This window comes from Lutjanus erythropterus, chromosome 11 (genome assembly GCF_056507025.1).
Source record: "Lutjanus erythropterus isolate fLutEry1 chromosome 11, fLutEry1.hap2, whole genome shotgun sequence".
Classification (NCBI taxonomy): domain Eukaryota; kingdom Metazoa; phylum Chordata; class Actinopteri; order Lutjaniformes; family Lutjanidae; genus Lutjanus; species Lutjanus erythropterus.
This window is the reverse complement of record NC_139327.1, coordinates 21,769,468-21,793,612: the sequence shown is the minus strand read 5'-3', so window position 1 is coordinate 21,793,612 and position 24,145 is coordinate 21,769,468. Positions and strand designations below refer to the sequence as shown.

The 24,145-nt window shown below is 38.9% G+C and overlaps 2 protein-coding genes across 2 annotated transcripts; one reads left to right on the top strand and one right to left on the bottom strand.

The window, feature by feature from the left end:
* The first annotated feature begins 4,254 nt into the window (after positions 1-4,254).
* LOC146319045 (tyrosinase-like) lies at positions 4,255-9,515 on the top strand. The gene is made up of 5 exons (XM_084731271.1): positions 4,255-5,174; positions 5,673-5,889; positions 7,501-7,648; positions 7,769-7,950; positions 8,970-9,515. The coding sequence occupies exons 1-5, from the start codon at positions 4,353-4,355 to the stop codon at positions 9,233-9,235; spliced, it is 1,635 nt and encodes a 544-aa protein (XP_084587397.1). The 5' UTR covers positions 4,255-4,352; the 3' UTR covers positions 9,236-9,515.
* A 1,167-nt stretch (positions 9,516-10,682) lies between these two features.
* Positions 10,683-23,508, bottom strand: chordc1b (cysteine and histidine-rich domain (CHORD) containing 1b). The gene is made up of 11 exons (XM_084731270.1): positions 23,295-23,508; positions 18,075-18,124; positions 17,941-17,997; positions 17,614-17,774; positions 16,355-16,455; positions 16,019-16,077; positions 15,067-15,137; positions 13,429-13,534; positions 13,122-13,241; positions 12,951-13,013; positions 10,683-11,909 (listed from the first exon to the last, which is right to left on the bottom strand). Exons 1-11 carry the CDS (start codon positions 23,356-23,358, stop codon positions 11,736-11,738), a joined length of 1,026 nt encoding a protein of 341 aa, XP_084587396.1. The 5' UTR covers positions 23,359-23,508; the 3' UTR covers positions 10,683-11,735.
* Between the last annotated feature and the right edge of the window lie 637 nt (positions 23,509-24,145).

Below are 24,145 nucleotides of genomic sequence, written 5' to 3'. Positions count from 1 at the left end.
AAATTTGGGTACAAATCCATCAGCATCAGAGGAGATAATATGATACTTGGAAGTGTGAGTAACTCATTTACATTTCAGTAGTTCAGTAGGTGAATCCAGTGGTTTTTGGTGATCATCAGGGCTTTCAGCAAGCTCCTAACTAAATGACATCATTTCAAGTCACAGCTCATTAGTGCAGCCAGTGAGAATGTGTTGTGGGGTGAGTGATGTGTGAGGCACGTCCAACAACAAAAATCTTTTTAGAGAATGTTTGGAAAGTCTAATCAAATGGAGGTTGAATGTGTAATTGTTGTTTCTCTTCACCAGGAGCCAAATGAATGAAATTCTGCCCACAAAACTGTGGTTGGTTAGTTGCCTGGGGAGACGAAAAGGAAGAGGCAGTGAACTGTCAATTATAGACAGAGTGGTGTTTGAAGCAGTCGCATGGCGCCCTCTGGTGGGGTCTCATTTCTGTCATGGAATCACAGTTTACAGTTGGTAACTCACATTTCTCAATACTGAGCTCATGTTTTCAAAACTCTCCTCACAGTCAACACAACAGAAGTCAGTGTGGACTAATCTGTGGATCACTTTTCATTGCTTTGACACAAAAAACATTCAATGACCTCATTCTTCCAAACTAAATTTACATTCAGACCCTATCACAACACAAATTTATTTTAATTTGGACTGCAATTTGCTATTTTCTGCTACATCTACATCTAAAAGACATACAAAATAAAATGCATACATGCATAAACTCTTAATTTGGAGCTAGTTTTATTCCCATGATGTGTGACAGGTGATGAAAGGGGGGGGGGGGGGCAGTTTGACAGAATCCAGAACATTTACAGTTTTTACCCATCGCTTACTCACCAAAAGCATCAAAAGCTTAAACTTTTGTAACCATGACTTAAACAAACACACCAAAACTGCAAACACATTTTCTGCTTTGCACTTTGTTTGCGATTCTGAAACACGCTCCTTGTGAAACACTACACACTGTTTCTTAGATGCAACGCCTGGTTCAAGAATGAAACATCTTGTTATCACTGGGAAAACACTTGTATTCAAGATGCAAAACACACCTGAAATTCGGAACACATATTTGAGAACACTCATGCCCTCAGCAAACAAAGAAATATGGAGCCTACAGTGCTGTGAAATACAGTATAGACTTTTGATGTTACTGTAAGAACTGGACATTATGCTGACCAACAAGATCTTGAAGAAGGCCTGGTGAGCCAGAACCTGCGAGACGTTTTCCCTACGTTCAGGTCTGCTCCCAGTGACTAGCACCTCACCACAATCCCTGGTGTGCATTACTCTTCTAAATGATGTGATGTGGTGTTTCATCATCTCTTCCAGTCACAGAGTGATTCACAGCCCATCCCAGGATTCTATCACTTTTCCTTTCACGTACTCCCTGTTCCTCAGCCACGTAGTGGAATTCCTCTTCGTGGAGGTGGAAAGTTTATGACCACAAGCCACATGATCAGATGTCCCTCTTAGATGTCATTAATGATGCATGTCAAGTCAAGTCGGATTAAATTATATGACGCCAAATTATAACAGAGGTTTTCATGCACAGCATGTCCAGACTACTCTTAATTCATTATTCAGTCATTATATTCTGACAAAGTAACAAATGTGAGATCATCTGTAACTGTCAGAATAGTGGACTTAAGTGAAATGCATGTTCCCATTTGTTAAAAAAAAAAAAAACCCTCTAATGTTCGTATCCTATGAATATCACATGCAAAAGGTCTCATAATCATTAGACTTGAGGTCAGAGGTCAGGTCAGGCTGCACAGTGACTGCAGTCTCAGGTGAGTCATGTGAGACAGCAGTACTCAGAAACCACAAAATACATGTAGGTTTTCCTCTGAGAGAGCATTGTAAGGTGTAAAAACCACATAGTCTTGCCTTCCGGACTGGCCCATTTTTATTATACCTTGCATCAGCTTATACTCAGTAAATCCTTTGTTTCAAGTCTGAATTAATTCATACTGTAGATCCTGATGTACAGCATTGTAGGTTCATATGACCACGGTCATTTCATTACATAAATCTTTGGTAACATTACCAACTTACATACTAAAGGTAATAGTTAATTTGTGTATATATATATATATATATATATATATATATATATATATATATATATATATATATATATATATATATATATACATACATATATGTATGTATATGTATATATATATATACATATATGTATGTATATATATATATAGGCCTACAGTAGTACATTTCTCTCCCTGTCCTTTGTATTTCTCTCTGTCTATAGTTCTAGTGTTTTCATGGTGATTTTCATCCCATAATGGCAGGCATAACAGTTTACTTTATATGTGGCATTGTGGCATGTCTGTGTGTGTGTGTGTGTGTGTGTGTGTGTGTGTGTGTGTGTGTGTGTGTGTGTTTGTGTGGAGAAATCATGAGTTATGCGCCTGTTTTACTCTGAAGCATTCCCAGGAAGTACATCACAGCAAAATCACTGTAAGTACAAAACAGCCTGTGGGCTCATGTGGTGCTCAGTTCTTGTCATACAGGCGTCATATATGCTTCTGTATGACTTCCTGTCTTTGGTGACATTTTCTTTAGTTACATCATTATATCAGTGGTTCACAATCTTTTTGTTCTTGGAGCCACCCTGCTTCTATCTAAGAAAGGCTTAACCTCCCAGTCACCACAGACACCAAAAGAATAAGTGATTCACTCCAAAGCTTTATTTTCAAAAATTTACATCAATTATAACTGTTTCCACTTTTAAAACATTTACCTTTGGTGAGTGTTTCTTTGCTAGTATAAGCTTGACATATTTTCTTTTAACAGCCTGACAGAGGAAGCTTTTAAAAACTCATCTTTACCAAAAGACTGATTCATTATCACAGAGCTTGAGAGATTACAAAGGTGTGGCCTACTAAGTAGCCTTCTACAGTAATTTTGAGTGATGAAAAAAAAAAATCCTTTTATATAGTTGTGTATACAGACTTATGTATTAATTGTGATTTTGTTTAAGATGTGCAAATCTCTTTAGAGCAGATAAAGCCTTGAGGACCCCCTGTGATTTATGCCACCTCACTGAGGGGGTCCTTGACCCCAGGTTGGGTACCAATGCATTATGTCAGAGGTGTTCAAAGTGGGAGGTGGGCCTCTTCTAAGGGGACCAAACAGTTTCAGGGGAGGGTCAGTGAATGGAAATGAAAAAAATATTACATTAATTATCAAAAAGATCACATAGAATAGTTTCAGTTGGTTTCTGGGACTGATCAATATTAGATATAAGTAAAATAGTTTTAAAAAAAAATGATCAGCTGACTTTCTTTACACAGAATATAACCAGTATAGAGTATATACATAAATATATTTTTTGCAGGGATCCCTCAAAAGTGGGTTTCAAACACTTGTGACAAATATATTGTTGAAGGTAGGATATTTTACAGTTTAACAATACACATTATTGTCCAAAATGACATCAGTGCACTGAAACAGTTAACTTTCAGCAGTGTTTTCATAATTAGAAATAACTTTAAATAAAAAGAAATACACAAATAGAGCAAAATATATGTATATATTAAATAGGAATTACGAACATTGATCAAATTTATATAACTTGTTGGCTATACAGCTAACAATAAAAACAATCTGCATTATGTTATGCATGTATATTGAACAACATGTATGCTGACAGATAATATCGGTCAACAAATATATCGATGCATGTGAGTTGGTTAGAGAGATAGTTCAGACATTCAGTAACTTGGGGGAATCTTGCTGTTTGTCACACTTAATTTCTAAGACTCAGAAACTAATAAATGCCCTAAAGTTATGTGAAACTGCATTATCTGGCTATATTGACTCAACTGTTCAGTTTCTGTTGACAATAATCATGATCCCATAAACAGAAATGAACTGAGGCAACACGTAAACTAAATATCCTCTGTATTATATGATACAGCCTCAGTTTTAATGACATTAAAGTTTCATTAGGCCCCCACTGAGCAGCACAAATGCTGCAAATCTCCTTATAGAAAAAGCTTCGTTGAATTCAGAGTAATTCCTGTTTTTTTCTGTAAGGACTTTGGCTGCAGTCTCGAGATGCCTACATCTGGGCTCGCCTGATTGCCCCCCTCATGAAGAAAGCTTCACCCTGAGGTTAAACCGGCATGTGACTGCATGGCTCAACAGAGGGGAGGAGGAGGAGGAGGAGGAGGAGGAGGAGGAGGAGGAGGGGGTACCCGGAGTAAAAAAACCCTCAAGAATTTAAGCCTGTGCAGCATCACATGGGCTTTCCCACTCTGTGCATTAGAGTTCATATCTTTGTAACTACTCAAAAGTAAAACCTCGCTGTAATGTGGCCCCTGATAATCGTTAGTATCATGTTATTTTTGACACCCAGCTATCAACAGTTTCCCCGTCCGTGTGCCACCCAGGAAGCCTTACGCACGAAGGAGTGCTGCCCGGTTTGGGAGGGAGACGGCTCGGCCTGCGGAGCCAGCTCGGGCCGGGGCTTCTGTCAGGATGTGGAGGTGCCGGAGCAGCCCGACGGGCCGCAGTACCCTTTCTCCGGGCTGGACGACCGGGAGAAGTGGCCTTTGGTTTTCTACAACCGGACGTGCCGTTGCGCAGGGAACTTCATGGGATTCAACTGCGCGGACTGTAAGTTTGGCTACTTTGGAGTGAACTGTAACGAGAGGAGAGAGTCTCTGAGGAGGAACATCTTCCACCTGTCCAGGGCCGAGAGGATTAGACTGGTGTCCTACCTGAACCTGGCCAAGCAGACGGTCAGCAGGGACTATGTTGTGGCCACCGGGACCTATCAGGAGATGTTAAACGGCTCTAACCCGATGTTCGCAGATGTGTCAGTGTACGATGTGTTTGTGTGGATGCACTACTATGTGTCCAGGAACGCGCTGCTGGGCGGGCCCGGGAACGTGTGGACCGATGTGGACTTTGCGCACTGGGCTCCTGCGTTCCTCCCGTGGCACCGCGTCTACCTGCTGCACTGGGAGCATGAAATCAGGAAGCTGACCGGAGACATGGGCTTCACCATCCCCTACTGGGACTGGAGGGACGCGCAGGGCTGTGATGTGTGCACGGACGAGCTGATGGGAGCCCGGAGTCCCCAGGATCCAAGTTTCCTCAGTCCAGGCTCAGTCTTCTCTTCTTGGAGGGTAAACTCAAGCTCTCCTTCTATACAAGAGGTTGCCAAAATAGACATTTTCAAGGCAGCCATATTGATATGAATCAGTAGGGTACACACAGGGCCAGCCTAAGTCTTTATAGCGCCCTAAGCAAAATTGTTGCTTGTAAGTGTGACTAAACAGTTGTTGGTTCATATCTTTAGCTTGCTGAACTTGTTTTCTCAAGTACAACTTATTTAATATTGAGTATTTGACTAGAAAAGTTAATTTGTTTTGAATGATTGAAAAATTACCTCAACTTGTCTTTTCAAATAAAGAAAACTTAAAGTTTGAAGGCAGTCTGGACACTAACTTTTTTAAGTTAAAAGAAATAGTTTATTTATACATTGTAATAAACCTAACAGCAGGGTCATTTTCAAACTCACTGAAGCTGATAAATGTCTGATATTCACTTAATTTCTGGGATTTGTGCTGGAGCTTTCATCTGCTGCACTGCACATGTGTTCTTTTGGGTGTCTCCATCAACAGGTGCTGTGTTCCCAAGCAGAGGACTACAACAACAGAGGCGTACTATGCGACGCAACGGGAGAAGGCCCATTGCGTCGCAACCCTGGAAACCACAATCGTAACGTGGTTGAACGATTACCAACTTCAGCGGAGGTGGAGTTCACTCTCAGTCTGCCCAACTATGACACCGGAGCCATGGACCGCACTGCCAACATGAGCTTCAGGAACACTCTGGAAGGTCAGATAAGCTTGACCACAAATGGACACACACACAAACACACACACTCTGACTATCCTGCTCTACAGGTGATATCACACGCTGGGCTGCTCCATCTTAAATTAAACAGCCTACAGCTCTGCACTGCTACTCTTCACTCTCTTCTATCCCTGTGATGTGCTGGATAAGTGTGGACTTTGTGGCCTCACATGACATAAATGCAGTTTAATAGCACTATATGGATATGACAGATGAAGACACACTCACCACATTCAATAACACACACCATATGACAACCAAAGTTGGCTTAAATAATGCATTATATTATTTTTTGTAGGAAGCTGCTATGATGCCTTAATAACACCAACATGAGTATCCAGTTTATGAGCCCATAAGGTCCCATTTAGTGTGTTTACATGCTCACTGGTATACTGGTCATGATTGGGTATTTGGAGTATCCTGGTTATTTTTCATCACGTAAACAGCTTATTCGGGTTTCAGAGACCTGGATGAGACCATGCCTTGGTTTTGAGAAACCTGGATGTACTACCAGGAGTATTCTGATTAAAGTCTGATACTGATTTTAGAGGAGAAAAATTCAGACATTACCAATATGGTGACAAGTATCATGAATTTTTGAGCTGGAATGGAAATAGTAATGAACAATCATAGTTTAAGTACTTCTTTTAAGTAGAAGAGACTGTGGTAAGAGCAGAAACACTGATTCAACTTATTTACTCTAGTAAAAGTGAAAAAGTACAGGCTTTGGACTCATATTGTATAAAAAGTAGCGTACTGATGGACATTTCTGCCAGCTGGTTGTGCAGGGCTAACTGAACCTCCTTTGTCTGTGTTTGAATCTCCCTTTCTTGTCTGTTTCATCCTGTTAGATCTTACATCATTTTTGTCTTATTATCTCTGTTGTGCGTGATATGCACTGTGTAATTGTTCCATCAGTGTAGGTTTACTCAGTCTTGGCATTGGGAAGGCGACATGTAATGACACAAAACAATTAATAATTCCTCTTAAATGTATGAAAACTAAACTAACAACTAACTAGAGTTAAAATGTAGTGGGTAAAAATAAAAAGTTGCCAGAAAAATAATCACTTAAATAAAGTACAGATACCTGTTACTTTGTACCTCTGAAACTATCCAGCCCCTGGAGTGGGCATCACTAAAATGTCCACTAAGTCACAGGTGACTTTTGCACATATATACATAGCTAATATCTGGTTATGTATTCATCTCAGGGATTACATTACATTATGTGACAAGGGTTCAGGGTTACAAATTCTGCACAATTCCAGCTGTTCAAGAAAGGCAAAGGGTCACATGTATTTTCCATTAATAGTGGGCTGAATAGCCAAATAAAGTGCTATCTTCAACACAGCTTTAGAGGCTTGTGATGGCTTCCTAGGATATATCACATCTGAACACATTTACATATCTCATACTTCCCAGAAAAGAAAGATAGTTCATGGTAGAAAAGCTTTCTGGAGATTACCATTGCCACACATGTGCTGTTTAAAGTGTCCTTGTCTTGTCCATGTCTGTTTGATATGTTGATTTTGTGTGACAATATTTCATTTTATAACAAAAAAGCCTTTGATTCCCTAATCTCATCTTGCAGGATTCGGGGATCCTCGGACTGGGTTAGGAAACAGTTCTCGTATGGGCATGCACGCTGCTCTGCATGTGTTTATGAACGGCTCCATGTCCTCAGTGCAGGGCTCAGCAAATGACCCCATATTCCTTCTCCACCACACTTATGTCGACAGGTGAGTTACTTACAGAATATATAAAGAATAGAAATCTTACACATTTTACAATTAGGGTCCACTTACACGCTTGCTTGCACCTAACGGCAGTACTGTATTTGATGTTGTTCTCTATGAAAGCATTTATGAGGAGTGGCTCAGGAGGCACAGACCGTCTCCATCACAGTATCCAGAGTCTAACGCTCCCATAGGACACAACAGTGAATACCACATGGTTCCCTTCCTGCCCCTCCACAGAAACAGAGAGTTCTTCATTTCCAGCAAGGACCTGGGATATGAATATTCACATCTGCTAGATGCAAGTAAGTTCTCTTTAAGTGCAGTGCATTTTTACACATTCATTTGAGGAAATAACTAATAGAAATAGAAATAGAAATAGTATCAAAAGGGTTCTTCCTGAAGGGCTGAGGTTCGGTCCCTTTTTTGAAGAGAGGGTTCTTCAAAGATAGAACGCTTTTCTTGAGAAGAACCCTTTTTGGAAGAAAGAAATGCATCTGAAATCCCCCTAGTAATTCATTTTACTTGTGCTCTGCCATAGTTGATAATTTTTTGCCTCATCTGGAGTATACTTTTACAATATGGTTCCTTACAGAACCCTTAGAAAAGTGTTACAGGTTAAACCCTGATTTGAAAGAACTATTTTTGGAATTTCTGGGTGGGCTTTAGATGAAACCAAGGGAACATAAAAAGGTTCTCAGTAGAACCCCTTGGTGGGTTGAAGATAAAACCCTTGAAATATAAAAGGGTTTTTGGTTGAAGCCCCGGGGTGGGTACTAGATGAAACCCTTCATCTATAAAAGGGTTCTCAGAAGAGCCACTTGGTCGGTGGGGCGGGGGTTCTATATGAAAGCTTTGGCATAAAAAAAGGGTTCCCAGTAAATCCCATGGGTGGGTTCTAGATAAAACCCTTGGAATATAAAAAGGTTTTTGGTAGAAGTTCTAGATGAAACCCTTGGAAAAATTAAATGATCTTAGCTAGATATCCTGGGTGGGTTCTAGATGAAACCCTTGGAGTATAAAAGACATCTCGGTAGAATTGGGTGGGGTCTTGTTAGCAGCCTATGAAGGTGAGAGGGTTCTGGGTGGAAAAGTTACACCATAGAACCTATCATAGGGGGTTCTGGGTGGAACTTTTCACAGATATAATCCTTTTATATTGAATTCTGTGCAGAACCCTCTGAACCTTAATAAAAGGTTCCGGACAAGCCAAAGAACCCTGTACTGCTCTCTCTCTGCTGATGTTTTTCTTCATTTTCCCCCTGCATTTTCATAAATCTATCTAAAAAGTTTTAAACCACTACATGTACATTTTTTTTTTCAGACCAAAGGCTTGCAGAATCCATTCGTCCTTACCTGGAGGAGTTGCAGGGTGTGTGGCCCTGGCTGCTGCTCGCAGGGCTCTGTGGGGGAATTGTAGCTGTGGTCATAGCCATCGCTGTCCTAACTGCAAAACGGCGATACCGAGGGTCATCCTGGCTGCATGCGGGGAGGTGGAAAAACTTATTTGCTCTCCCAGAAAGACAGCCACTTATCTGGAGCAGCGACACAGAGGAAACCAAACACCGTAACTACCAAACAACTATGTGAATGCACAGCCAGTCCTGTGTGATGACACACACATCTGTGAATTTCAACATGAAAGCACTGTGAATTATGCATTACACTGACTACCTGCAATGAGACTATACTCTTTGTAAATGGCTATGTATTAATAAAAACTGTATTAACAAAAAACCTGTGGATGCAGGAAATATTGAAATGATACTGAAGCCCTGAAGCAAAGTGAGAAAAAAATATCTGTCAATCCATTTTTTAAGTCTGGTCTAAATTGTTTTGTCTCCTGTGTTTATGACTTCAACAGGCAAAAAAGGTTGAATGTCTAAGTTCCTTTTTTTTTGTTTTTTCATCTGTGAAACAGCTTGGGAAAAAGTTTTGCAAGGACTAGTTATTTTCATGGTTTTTGCTGTGCTCAGAACGTCTTTTCAGAGCAGTGGGCTTTTGTTTTCCAGGATAACAGGCTTAGCTTTACATCAACTTACAGTGTTTATGTTGTTATTGTCTAAGATCAACCTGAATGACCTTTGAGCCTGGGGAGGAGGGGACAGGGGGACACAACAGATAGATCATATATTAAATAGAGATTCAACCTTTTTAATATACAGTCTATGGCTGCAACTCATTACTTGAACTGCAGTAGGCCTACTTGTTTTGAACACTTGGCTCTTACATAAACAAAGGAGTTTATATCAGACTTAAAAAAATAGATAACCACTTTCTTCTCACTTGACTCTCTGAGCTTCCATAAAATGATTTGTAAGACATGTTAAACTTTGAACATATTCCACCCACAGCATCTCAAATTCTAGCCATTAGGTCATTTCAGACATGCTCTGTCCTACATTTATGATTTCAGTCATGGAAATGTTCTATAATGACTGAAACTGGTTTCAGCTGATTACCTTCAAAACCCGCTTCTGCTGTGTGTTGCATCAGTCATCTACGCAGGCATTTATTGTGAGGGAATGATATCCTACATGCATGCAGCTGCCATTCAGAACAAGAAAGACAAACTCTTCAGATTAATTTACAGAAGCCTTGAGGGACTTTAAGAAAAAAAAAATCTTTATGTGGGAGTTGACTGAACCATGTTTTGATTAACATTTAAATTGATTGTTTGTAGTGTGAGACGTACTACTGGAAAGGGAAAAGGGTGATAATGTCTACATCGATGTCAAGGGCTGAGACATCACTACAGCATCAGGACATAGTTCAATACTCTAACCTTAAGAGTTATGTAACAGTTTAAAAAACTTTATGACATTTGTAAAAGTCACTGCAATTCCCCCAAGATGCATGTGGTTCAAAATCCTCACTTGAAAGGTCACACCTACTTAAATTCAAGAGAAGTGTTTCATTTCTGTTGAAAGTCTAGCGTTGATAGCACTTTAACAAAAACTTACTCTGCATATGCTGTACATCTGCAGGAGAAATATTCACAGAGGATTTAACCCAGCACACACACACATCACCCCAGTTTTACAAGTTCAACACAAAAGTTTATTTTTGGTAAGATAAATTGGTTCCTTAATGATTCTACCCTTAACATCATGGTCTCCTGGAGTCAAAATGAACTCATACATTCTAAGCCTTGAAACATGCTGTTGAGCATAGAGTTTTTATAATACAGTACTTTGCTCAAAATACCTCATATTTAATCCGCATTCTTAGATATTACAGTACATTCTCATTATTAAAACAGCACTAATTGTTGAAATGATGAGATAAATACAGCATTGATTATTTGGAAGAAAAACTTGTACAAAATATACATTATAGATGTAATTGTGTAAAAAAACAACTACTTTTGAGCAAACCTGCAATTTCAACTGTGAAAAATGTGGGATAATTGGCTGTCAAACAATAAATTTCTACATTTAAAAGTTCCAAAGCCCAGTTTATTCAGAATAAACTACATATCACACAAGTGTGGACATTTTAGAGATCCAAATTTCCTACTCAAGCTACATAGAGCAGCTTCGTTTTGACTGATGTGATACTGTGTGGACAAAACAATGCAATAATTTATACACTTTATGAAACCAAGGATGGAATGAATCTTTACACAAACATTGCTTAAAGATGATAACAACTGTGGTCCATCTCCATGAATTAATGTGAGCAGTCCACATGAAAGGCTTCATGGATCTGAGAGTAAGGATTTATTTTACTGTGTTATTTTGAAGGGAATTTCAGTGCAATTAACAAGTGTGTCATCATTTGACTTAATGAAAATCTGCAAAATGCCTCCCCCCCCCCCAATTATCTTTCGCTACTTGAGTGAAAAACTCTTAAAATACTTGACAATTCTTTAGAATTCCATCCTTCATAATGGCCAATTAAAAGGATCAGAACTCGGGAAAAACAGGCAAAACCAAGAACGTCAACATGTAAGAGTGAAAGGAGAAACACTGTAACGTTGACGAGTAGAGGCCAAAGTTACAAAACACAGCAAAAGAGGTAAGGAATGGACTGTGTGGCCTTTGATTGAGATAAAAATAAAACACTATGTTTTTATTTTACTTCCTCATCATTCGTCTTCATCTTCGCTATCAGCCTCCTCTTTTTTCTTCTCGTTCTCTTTTGGTGGGATGACGGGGGGAGGAAGGTCCAGACGGGCCCATGACATGGCCTCTGACTTCTTCATGGCGACCTCGATCTTGGCGGCCATCATGTTCACTATACTTTTACTCACATCTATCACCTACAAGGAAAGGAGGGAGAGTGACAGAAGAAAAGCTGAATCCTCTAAATGTAACCAATTAGAACTGCACTTGGCTGGATGTTCAGGAAATTATCTGTTCTTGCCAGCTGAAATCCTACAGTAGGGGTAAAAGAATGATCCAGACTCTTGACTTGTCACCTCTAGAAGACCGTCATCACCAAGGACAATCAATACAAGAATAACTATATATGTAATTTTAAAAATTTCTCTAACTCAAGTGGATGGTGGAGTCCAAACCACAACTATAATGACGACAGAGGTGAACAACATTGTGGATGTTCACACTGTTATTGTTACAGTCATCGTTCTTAGAGTGGACAGCCCTTTAGATTAGCAAGTATATTCAAGTCAAATTGAAACATCACTGAAGTGCACTTATCCAAGTGTGTCCAAGGTAACAGTGAGATAGTTCTTTATGGTAAAAATTAATCACAGATAAGCTGGTCTGTCAAAAAAGATTGAGATATAAGTTGTCTAAAATCATGTTTTAACTAGTTGTGTATTTTCAGGTATGATTAATTTTTGAGGTACACTGGACCTTTTTCACAGCAGCCATACTGATATGAAATATTAGGGTAACACAGTGACATACCAATGATACTAATTAAACTTCCATTGTGTTTAGTGTAGCAGAGTCAGTGAGACAACATGCATAATAGCAGCACCCTGAATCTGTTTGTCCTGAACAGAACAGAACCTTATTTAGTATCATTGATAACATCTGTGTTTACTATTTTATGTCAAAATGGCTGCAATAAAAAGGGTCTATTACTGCAATTTCAATTCCAACTGCAAAGATCCATTGTGTTGATCTGTAGAATATAAAATACTATAATTTGTGTAAGTATGTTAAATGGTGGGATCTTGACTGCTGTACAAAATGGTGTATACATATGTGTATATATATATATATATATATATATATATATATATATATATATATATATATATATGTCAAACCGGCATATAGTTATCATCACAAGACTTTTTATATCAGTTTGAAATTAAAGCTGTACTTACTCCCCACAAGCTGATTTTCTGCTCAAATTCCTTCTCTCCCTCAAATATAACATGGATATTGAGCTGAAGAAGAAAACAGAACTAAACATTAGGTTGATGAAGAATGTGACCAAAAATGAAGCACGTTCAATATGGACAGAAATCATCTGACGACATGTAGTATCCCCTCACCGTGGTGCTGTTAGCATCCACATAGCTCAGCTCTGGGATGGTGTTTTTGGCGTAGATAGAGATGATGACCTGCGACCCAGTCTGGTGCCAGTCAAACCGACATGGAACCACTTTCTTACCCTGCAAGACAGATTTCAGATAAACAACATCTGAAGCACTGTTGGATCATTTGTTAACACAAATTTAGCCATTTAGTCTCCACTGTGCAAGTGTTTACCAGACACCACTAGATGGAGACGCAGCTGAGGCTCTCTCATACAGACTTGCACACATAAATGATGACTTGCTGTCAAGCGGGAACACCTACCGCATCCTTTTTCCTCCATAGATGTGTTCCCTTGGTGCAGCCCTCTTGAGAGAGGAAGGTGTTAAAGTCTGAGGTTTTTCTCTTACAGCAGCTCCAGTATTTCATCCTGGAGATGCAGGAAAGACAAACACCCACCAGAATTTTTTTTTTAGCAGTCGATAACTTGTCACTCAAGAGAGTCGGCAAAAAAGACTAACAGGAAGACTGACAAGAAAATACTAGTGTTGCTCTTCACACTTTTTTTTTTACAGTTTCCAGAGAATATCTGCTGTTTCATGTCAATATAGTGAAACACAGCGATGGGAAGTTAAAGGGATACTTCACATTGTTTGAAGTGGGGTTGAATGAGATTATATAAATCAGTGTAATGACAACAGTAGATGGCGGTCAGCACCCCCCAAGTTTGGGGAAGCAGAGAAGAGTACCAGCAGCAGACTACCAGACGCTATGCAATGAACTGCTGTGGGCAGGGTCAGCAGCATATGGTGTGTAAATGTACCATATAGGGTGATATTTAGTATAGTTTTACCACTTTACCTCACTGTCAGACAGTGGAAAACCACTGTAATATAAGCCAAGTAACATTCTCTCATGCTCAAGCAAACCGCTTAAAGGGATAATTCACCCATAAATAACACCACAAAACACTGCTGAAGTTTCACAGGAAAACAGTGTGACAGTATTTCCCAAACAACTGAAGTGAATGGTAACCAGAAAAATAAACAAACAAACAAAATAATAATAAGAATAAAATGCCTTCATGCTAGTCGTATGACATAATCTAAGTCTCTTAAAACCCCAACAGGCTAAACTGACTTAAAAGATGTCCTTTACACCATGTTTTTAGCCTAACAGCATATTGGGGCTTCATGAGACTTGGATTACGCCAGGTGAGTAGTATGGAGGCATTTTTGTGTTTTTTGAGTTTGAAAACAATTCAACATTCACTTAAATTGTTTAGGAGATTCTGCAACGCTGTTTTCCTGTGAAACTCCAGCAGTGTTTTGTGAACTAAAAAAACTGAACTATTCCTTCAAGGAAAACTAGTCATTTGCAGAAAAGGTGAGTTGTTGAACTACTGCTGCCTGATTGTGTTTGTTAGTACGTGTTGACTTTTTTTGTAGTGTGTGACTTTGGTGTTTTCAAAGGTTAGTTCACATTCCAACGTCGCACAATATGACAAACAAACTAAACAATTGGGACAGCAACTTCTGTGTTCTGCAAGCTTAAATGACTGTTTTTCCTTAAGGAGTCTGGTTTCTTTGGAAAGAGTGATGTTTGGCTTACATAATGACAATTTCCTGTTGGAGAAGGCTGTCTGAAATTATAATAAATATAGTGAACAGTTCAGCAGATATTGATTTTTTTTTTTTTTAGGTGGACCTTTTTCAAAGTGGCTAAAATACGTTTTGCTGTTGACCCTGTCCACAGCAGTACATTACTTGTTTTCCATGCTGGTACTCCCCTCTGCTTCTTCAACCTGAAGGTGTGCTGGCTGCCAACTACTGTATTTAATACACTAATCATCAATAAAAGTACCTCACACAACCTTACGTTAAATAAGCAGAGCTAACCCTTTTAAGAGTGAATAGTAAAAGTTCTTCAAGATAAGGAAAGAAAAATGTGAGTAATACTAACCCTTCATGGAAGATAGGAAATCCAGAGTGGTATAAGCACACATCCGATTCGCTTGCAGGCCCTTCAAAACTCTAAAGACAACAAAAAAGTGTGGTTCAAAAGACTAAAGATTGCTTTTCATATCAAAATACAAAATAGGGCTAATTTGCACAAGTATGGCACTTCTCGACAATTTAAAACTTTTAGTTAACAGTCACAGGATACTGAATTGACAAGACTTTCTCCACTACTGTCACCTCTTTGCAGATTAAAAGTGGCATTGAGAGGGATCTCTTAAAATCTAATTTTTATTAAAACATATTCTGAAAATTATTGTAATGATAGAGGTGAAAGAAGTATAATTTTCTGGGAATGAGTAGTGACAAAAGTGTCCTAATTTAGACTCTACCAAGACCCCAACTGATTAATCAACTAAAAGCAGGCAGCCCTTGAGAGAATATCTCATGGCCTTCAATCAAATCAGTTAAAGTCCAATTATGTAAATGAGTGAAGTCCCACTCCAAGCTTCTACAAAACCCAAGTCAATGCAGACACTCTTCACAATTTATTTTCTAATCTTAGGGTTTCTGCTCTGACAGGCCAGATTAGCTTGAGCAAAACATCTTTGCTCTCCATTCGTCTCAGAGAGAATGTGGAGGAGGTGGAAAAGGAGCTACATCGACGCCCCTCTTACCCAGAGCGGTGAGCTCTTTTGGGGCGTCATAATTTCTTTGTCAGGATCAGCTTGGATCATCATGATTTGTTTTTGTTTGCATTTATTGACATCTGTTCAGAGGATTTTTCGAATTGAATTTGGCTCAGACTTTGAGAAGAAGTGGACACTTATTTGGCAGACTCCACAAGCATGAATTAGCATAAAGCAAAAATTCAAAAAACTTAAGCTGCTAATACCCTACGGAAGTATGGGGGAAAAAAAGAGAGATTTTTAGTATACAGTGACACATATACCTACTTTAGTACATCCTCCATTTTTACAGGATGTTCCAATCTTGATCTCATCGCTATCTTCCTCTAGAGAGACACAAAAAGAGAGACAAATAACTGACACCCATGCCTTCAAGAGCACCTTCCAGAAATGCATCCACAGTTATGATGAGTTGTCCTGTCCCTGTCAGCTTTTCCTCAAACGCCATGATGTGAAGGATGCAGGTGAGGGCGAATTCCCTGCAGGCATCCATTAACTTCCACTGTCAACATGACCTTCCTGTCTAGTATAACAAGAAGTGGATGGTAGCACTGTATGATAAAGAGGACTCAAAAAAAGGGGGAGATGAAGTTCTGTTCTCACCTTTCTTCTCTGCTACATTTTCAGAAAGCTGCAGTTTCTCCAGAGCCTGTTTCAGAGAACCAGAGACTTTATGCTGCAATCTCACCATGGGCTCATCAGCACTGTAACAGTAACAAAAAAACATTAGGCATGACTGAAAAGGTAACTGTTTTTTAATTAATGTTAACTGAAAACTATTTGGAAGGGTACTGTGGGTTTTACTTGTGAGGAATACATTATCTGCAACATCACTTCAGAATTAGGTCTCGTGTACAAAGCCAGCCTAAGACCCATACACTACTTGAAAGGAGTTCCACTGTTCAGTAGTAATCGCCTCATCAGTCGCCTGTCCACTTTCTTTTGAACTCTGTAGGGAAGTATCCAGGGTAAAAGACGAGAGAACGCCTCTGACTCTCGTGTGGATCGTATGTTTGATAATTTCAAGCTGATTTAATACCTCAGATACTGTACCTATCCTTTCATGCATTTGATACTAAACCAGAATACCAAATAGGGGAATGTATTCCATGGAGCTAATAAGGATACACATTTTTGAAGTGGAAGTGTAGTAGATGTACTGAATGGAGAAAAGCGTTCTTATTGGCCTGTTTCTTTACTTTATATGTGGTTTTAACACTCTATAGCATGCATTATGATGCCAGTTGGTTAAAAAAAAGTAATGTTTTGTCACAAAACAGAACAAATAAAGATGATTCAAATAAGTTTTTAAGAAATATTTTTAGGGTAGATTTATGGGGTGTTATGCTTATGAGTTAAAATACTTTCAAACTGTTATCAATGTATTTTACACCCTATCTTATATATATGAACAATATAAAAAGATAAAAGATTTCACGGTGGGAATCCATATACACAGAGCAAGATTTACAATTTTACCATTTTGCATTACTATATTATCAAATAAAGTAAATTAAACAATTAAAAATTAAATTCTAATTATCTATTAATATGAGTACATTGTTTCCAGATTGTAAACTGACAGAAAAAGATGTTTTCAGACCCTTTTTGTGGACAGATAATGGAGCTCAACCAAAGTGAGGAAGGCTGCAAAAAAGGGATATGACCTGACCTCCAGAGAGACACGTCACAAATTACAACACTGCTGTTAGTTTACTTTGCACCCCATCTCTTTTTATAAATATAGCACCATAATTGAGGATGTATTGAGCGAGAGTAAAAGGCAGCATTGGGTATGTTACCTATTGGCAACACTGTACCATAGAGAGAGACGATACCCATTTCAAGTTTCGATATCTAACCTTGGTCTGAGTATCGCCTCCTGAGGCTTTGGTGCAGAGATGATATACTCGTTAAACTTTGGTTTTTGGTCGTCTGTTTCTTTCTTTTCGCCTGATGATGTCACATCTGGTTTCACCGGCTCAGGGGGCTTCTCCTTGTTGTGGGGACCTTTTGTACAGCCCTGTGAGAAGAGAAGTCACTGTGTTGGACTCACTAACAATGAGATTTCAGGCCAATATGTGCACAGCAAAAAGTAGCGGCAGTCAATGCCTATGAAAACAATAGACAATGGAGACATGACCGTGGAGGATTAGGAGTATGGATTAAAACAGAAAGAAAGAACTTACAACAATGCTGAGAAAGTCTGAGAAGTCAGTAGTTCTTCTCTTGCAGCAGGACCATCCCTGGAGAAAGTCAGAGGGACATTAACTTTGGCCAGATAACGAAACACAAGCTAGCAGTGCATTTTCAGGCATTTTACCTTCAATGCATCGTGGAATACTGGGACTCCTGGATGATACGTGCAGCCATCTGTGTAAATAAAACACAGGTTTAGAATCAAAATAGTGGTAATATACGAAACAGTGGTATCAGCAGCAAACCTCACCCTCTAGCTTTTCTGGCCTACTTTTATGAATTCTAGCTTCATAAAAGAAACAAAACTTTTAACTTTCAAAATACACCCTAAATTGCTCACAGTGCTCATTTTTCTTTTACAGGATGTTGATTTGAGATGTAGAATAGTGGTTTCTGAATGTGGCGAGGCAATTTGAGAATCAGCAACTCCAAATAATCCATAGTAATTTTCTGCTGTTTGATGGACACCAAGCCTTTGATGGTAAAGCACCACAACAACATAAAGCACTACAAACATGATGTCTTGTATGCATTCGCGCCTCCTTTCATGTGTGGTACATCTCCCAGAGGACTTGGGTCAGCAGCGTCTGAGGTTGCCTTCACAAGGCAGTCTGAAGTAGAGGTGGGCCGATAGTGGATTTTTAAAGGCTGATATAATAACATAGTTTGGAGCAGGAAAAAGCAGATAACCAATTAATTCGCCAAACCAATTAATAGTCTAAAAAGTCCTTGAACATCAAAATGTTACACTTGTTTGTTGATGTCCACTCTGCTGGTGACTGTATTTCAGCAGTATTTGATGGTCCCTAATGGTATTGATCATAATGTTTGCATGTAAATGCGAATATGTTGAGATTAATCAATGTAAACTGTGTGTAGATTGTAGGATTAAATACTGCACAAAATGTCTTTATTCTCTCTATCGCTCACTGAAGGTAATTCCATCGTTAACTGGAAACATCTGATAAATAATTAAGATTAGAATACTCCTTGGTGTTTAGAAAAAGAACTGATTACAAATCCAAAAGTGGCATAGACAGGGAATAGGTCAATTCATGGATAAAACCAACAATGATTACAGAGTGCAAACTAAAAAACACAATGGATAAAAAGAATTTAAACTTCTAATAGATAGTGATTTTCCAGAAGAAAAAAAAAGAAAGACTACAGTTTTACATAAAATGATTTGCATTTGTCCTTGGGAAGCACAGTACGCAAAATACATTATAAATTAAATTATAACTTGGGCATTAAGAAATGAATCCAAAAGATTTATTGAAGTTTTTTCAAAAGGAAACAAAATTTGAATGAGCGACGTAGAAGCCAAACAAGACAAAAAGACAATCTGAAAGTTTAATACATTTTTAAAGTAATGGATATGATACTTTTGCTATACCATCAGAACATTTTAAAGATCATCATCTGAGATTTGCCTGAAGTGGAAAGTGCAGCATGATTTTTTTAAATGTTCCACTTTTGGAACTGCACTTCAATCAAATCATTGTGGAATAAATCCAGCATTTTCCTTACAGTTTAGCCAGAACTGAGCCACTGCCTTTCTATTACCTCAGATACACCTCTTAAGATACCCCTAAAGGTAATGATAATATATACCACACTGTTTTGAAAAGAGGCATCCAATTAAAATGGAAATTAGACTTGACTCCTGCATTGAGTATCTGATAATACACAATGTTATACCACTGGAAGACAGAGGAGGACACTTCTAACAAAAAGAAATAAAGGGACTCACTAAGGTTTTGTCGTGGGAGCTGAAGACATCAATGCCACCTTGAACGGTAAATTATATTTAGATCACATTCATGGGCAAACTTTATCTTAAGTAAGGAAACTCAACATCAAGAAGTGAATTATCATGACAATAATGTTATCCCTACACAACCTCGTGTCAGTGAATTTCCTAGTGCTGTTTGTGGGGTAGTGCACTTCTGGAAGTACACACCAATTTTTTAATAGAGGACAAGTTAATAATTTATTGTAAATGTTATCATCCAAAAGTATGCAGAATAAATAACCACAAATCCAGCCAAACCTGTAACACCGCCTTAACCAACAAACAGACAGAAAAGGAATCATTTGCAGATGAGTGGTGATGTTTCAAATGTCTTTTTCTCCCTAAGCATCTTGTTGTGTTACATTAAATATTATTAATTAATAACAATTTAGCAAAGAATATTTACTTTATATATCATGACTGTATATGTCAAATGTCCTGACTTCTAAGTCAGGCTTCTCTCATTTTTACTGACTGATATTAAAATTACTGGCAGGAGACAGTGCAGGTTCAACATATTACCTTGGCTTTCCTCAGGCATAAGCCCTTTAGGTAGAAAGAAAAATTATTAGCTCATGAATACATTTACTTCTTTCTGATTCTTGTGAGTTTCTCAAATTTTTGTGCTTCTACTTTTATATCTTTGTATGTAGTGATGGGGAGCATGGACAAAATCAAGTGACTATTGGCATTTTCACAAAATATAAACACTAAAAGATTTTTGATATATAATCATAATGCTGATATAATGACTAAGTGGGTAAAGGTTCTTCTACGTCTAAGTTATGTTTACAGTTGTGGTCTTAATGCTAAAAAACATTTTTTTTTTTTTTTATTATTAGACCAAAGTAAACATTACCTCTAAAGATTTTCAAAGTCTGAGATGGAGGGCTTCCCCTCAGACAAACAAACAAATTCCTGGATGTCTCTAGTCTCAGGATTAAAATATTTGATCCTATGGACACTCAACAACTGAGCCAACATAGTCTTATTGCTGTTTTACATAAGTTCAGACTAAACTAAATACATAAAAGTGGTCTGTCCAAAGGCATTTATTAGTTTCTGACTTGGGGAAAAACAGCAAAATTCCCCAATTGCTATCTGAGCTATTTCTTCAATCAAATCACACACATTTTGGCTACAATGCCTATAAACAATATTCCCCTTTATTACTTTTATAAATGGAATCATGATCAATATAATTTGACTTTTCAGGTCCAGCCACAAATTCTCTATTGGATTAAGGTTGGGGCTTTGACTTGGCCACTACAGAACATTCACCTTGTTGCCCTTAAACCATTTCTGTGCAGTTTTCGCTGTATGCTTTGGGTCATTGTTTTGCTGGAAAATATATCTTCTCCCAAGCTGTAGTTGTCTTGCAGACTGAATCAGATTGTCCTCCAGGATTTCCCTATATTTTGCTGCTTTCATCTTATCCTCTACCTTTACAAACCTTTCAGGGCCTGTTGCTGAGAAGCATCCCGGCAGCATTATGCTGCCACCACCATGCTTCACAGTGGGGATGGTGTGTTTGTGGTGACGTGCAGTGTTTGGTGTCGGCCAAACATGTCGTCTAGTCTGATAGCCAAAATGATCCATTTTGGTCTCATAAGACCAAAGAAACTTATTCCACTTGACTACTTAATATAAACTTTCTTCGACAGTGGCTTTCTCTTTGCTACTCTCCCATAAAGCTCTGACTAGTGAAGAACCGGGCAACAGTTGTTGTATGCTCTCTCCCATCTCAGCTGCTGAGGCTTTTAACTCCTTCAGAGTAGTCATAGGTGTCTTGGTGGCTCCCTCACTAGTCTCCTTCTTGCATAGTCACTCAGTTTATGAGGACGGCCTGCTCTAGGCAGATTTACACGTGTGCCATATTCCTTCCATTTCTTAATGATGGATTTAACTGAACTCCAGGGGATGTTCAGTGACTTGAATTTTTTTTGTATCCATACCCTGACTTATACTTTTCAATAACCTTTTTCAGAGTTGCTTGGAATGTTCTTTTGTCTTCATACCTTGCCTATAAAGACACCAGATACAGGTGTCTTTATACTACAATCACTTGAGACACATCGACTGCACTCAGGTGATCTCCATATCACTAACTGTAAAACTACTTGCACCAACTGGCTGGACCTCTGTTGAATTAGGCCAGTCACTTTAAATGGGGTGAATACTTGTGCAATCGCTTATTTTACATTATATATTTTTAATCAACTGACATTACTTTGTAGAAATCTGTCTTCACTTTGACATTTATGAGTTTTTGTAGTTTTCTTTTTTGTCTGTCAAGAAAGTCACATTATATTGACCATGATTCCATTAACGAAAGCAATAAACGGGGAAAATATCCAAGAGGGTGAATACTTTTTACATGCACTGCATTCTATGTGACCTCCTTTTGATAACTAATGCAACAGCCTAACTTTTCACTTCTACTCCCTGAGCCTCCCCTGAAACTGTATGGTAGTCCTCTACCCCCCCGCCCCCCTACCTCTGTACTACAGCACCTGGACTACACTTAGTTTAGTTGCAGATAACGTCAATGTTTACACATACGTTTGCAGTGGTGGAAATGTCCTTGCTGTGGCGGTGTACCACTGCTAAATGAATACAGAGGAAACACTGAACACTTGTGCCACATCATGATTTAACGATATCTGAAATCTAAGACTATATTTAATCTCCTATTACGATAGATACAATATTGATATATTTCCAAGCCCTATTTGTATGCTAAAGGTCAGATGTGCTACAAATATATAAAGTTTATAATTGCAATGTTACTAACTACAAAAACACAAGGATCTAGTTAGCTAGGTTCATTCTATCCAGTAAACCATCTACTTATCCCACTGGTCCTATCTTCCCTTCAATTCAGTGTTTAGTAGACAGCTCCAAAAGCTATTTAAAATAAGAAACTGTATGGATATTTCAACCCCTTAACAGTCAGTACAGGGGACGAGCTAACACTATGACCCAATAAAATGAACAAACAGACATGACTAACTTTATTTCCGTTACAGCGCTAGCTAAACTTCATTGTGGACTGGACAATAAAAAACTTCGGTGATTTCACTGGATTCGCAAAAAACTCTTGAGGTGACATAACGCTAGTTATACTCATGGCATAGAACTAATAAATGTGCTGCAGAAAATTTATATACAAGTCATTAAAACGTTGAAAGAGAGGTTTCTTTAAATGTAACTTAAAACAACTCACTGTGTCCTGTCTGAAACGATGGTTCTGGAAAGTCAAACGCTAACAGTCAAGCTAATCACAGGAGCTTAACATGCTAGCAACACCGTAATAAGTCAAAGCGGGCCCACGTGTTATCTGCTTCCTGTGTTATAAGCTACAGCAGTGATAATGAATGAAGCTGTTACTTTGTTGGGTCCAGTCAGCTAATATGAGGTTAGCTATATGGGCCCAGCAGGCCTGCTGGCTGTAGAAATTTCCAGATGATCAGAGGTTAACGTTAGCTAGCTTGCTAACAGACTGTTACCACTGGGGGCACAGCGATAGTTAACTAAGAAACTACTCACCGTCGGGGTTATTTTCTGGATCAAATCGCTGTCCACATCCCTTATTATAACACAAGACAGACATATTGGCAGGTGAAATAAGTTAAACTGGTGGTCAGATTTATAAACAACCACTAAAGACCTCGTGTGTGAGAGATACAGAGCCGCAGCCGTTGTCATACACCGCTGCTGTACAGTACACTGCACTCACTTCCGGATGTTTTCGGCTCCACTCGGCAAAGCTCGGAGTTTTGCCCAGCCCGCCTCATCCATCCTGTGAGCGCACCGTGGTCCCACACAAGCGACAACTGATGCTGACCGCTTCCAAACTTGCGTTAAGCGACATGTTCTTTATGCCACATCTGTTTCGGACCTTAACGTTCCCGTAAACGAACATTTAACTGTCTTCACGCCAGTTTAGTGTTAACTCTTTGCAGATAAAGCCGAAATATCCCATTGCACTCAGGGTTACAGTAGTCAGGTGCATGAAACTGGGGCAATAGCTATTTAGTTTTACGAGGGATGGCTGCAGCCTTGTAGACAACAGCCTGTCGGGATATGTGCACATGAATTTTCCATTTCGGGCACCACCATCGACTTCTGCGCGACTGTTTTGCGTGTTTTTCTTTCAGTCCTTTTTTCTTATATTTCTGTCGGAGAGAGGATGGGAAAGGATTTCCTTTCACTGATTACAGCTGTTTCGTCAAAAGGTAGGGCGATGTGTGAGTGATGTCTGTGTCTAATACAAGTTAATTAAGCTGCACACTGGAGCTGCAGACTGGAGCTTAATAAACTAGTGGATTTTGCACGGAGACGAGCTCAATTTAGATCCGCATCAACATGGGAGACGATAGATGCACCCCAATATCTCC

Excerpts from the sequence above, each read along its gene's own strand:
- LOC146319045 (XM_084731271.1), top strand. The coding sequence starts at position 4,353 with ATGTGGCCCCTGATAATCGTTAGTATCATGTTATTTTTGACACCCAGC. Across the intron at positions 5,175-5,672 it reads CAGTCTTCTCTTCTTGGAGG|GTGCTGTGTTCCCAAGCAGA; the intron begins GTAAACTCAAGC and ends CTCCATCAACAG. Across the intron at positions 7,951-8,969 it reads TTCACATCTGCTAGATGCAA|ACCAAAGGCTTGCAGAATCC; the intron begins GTAAGTTCTCTT and ends TTTTTTTTTCAG.
- chordc1b (XM_084731270.1), bottom strand. The coding sequence starts at position 23,358 with ATGTCTGTCTTGTGTTATAATAAGGGATGTGGACAGCGATTTGATCCA. Across the intron at positions 17,775-17,940 it reads CAGACTTTCTCAGCATTGTT|GGCTGTACAAAAGGTCCCCA; the intron begins GTAAGTTCTTTC and ends CTCTTCTCACAG. Across the intron at positions 16,456-17,613 it reads GAGGCGATACTCAGACCAAG|TGCTGATGAGCCCATGGTGA; the intron begins GTTAGATATCGA and ends TTACTGTTACAG.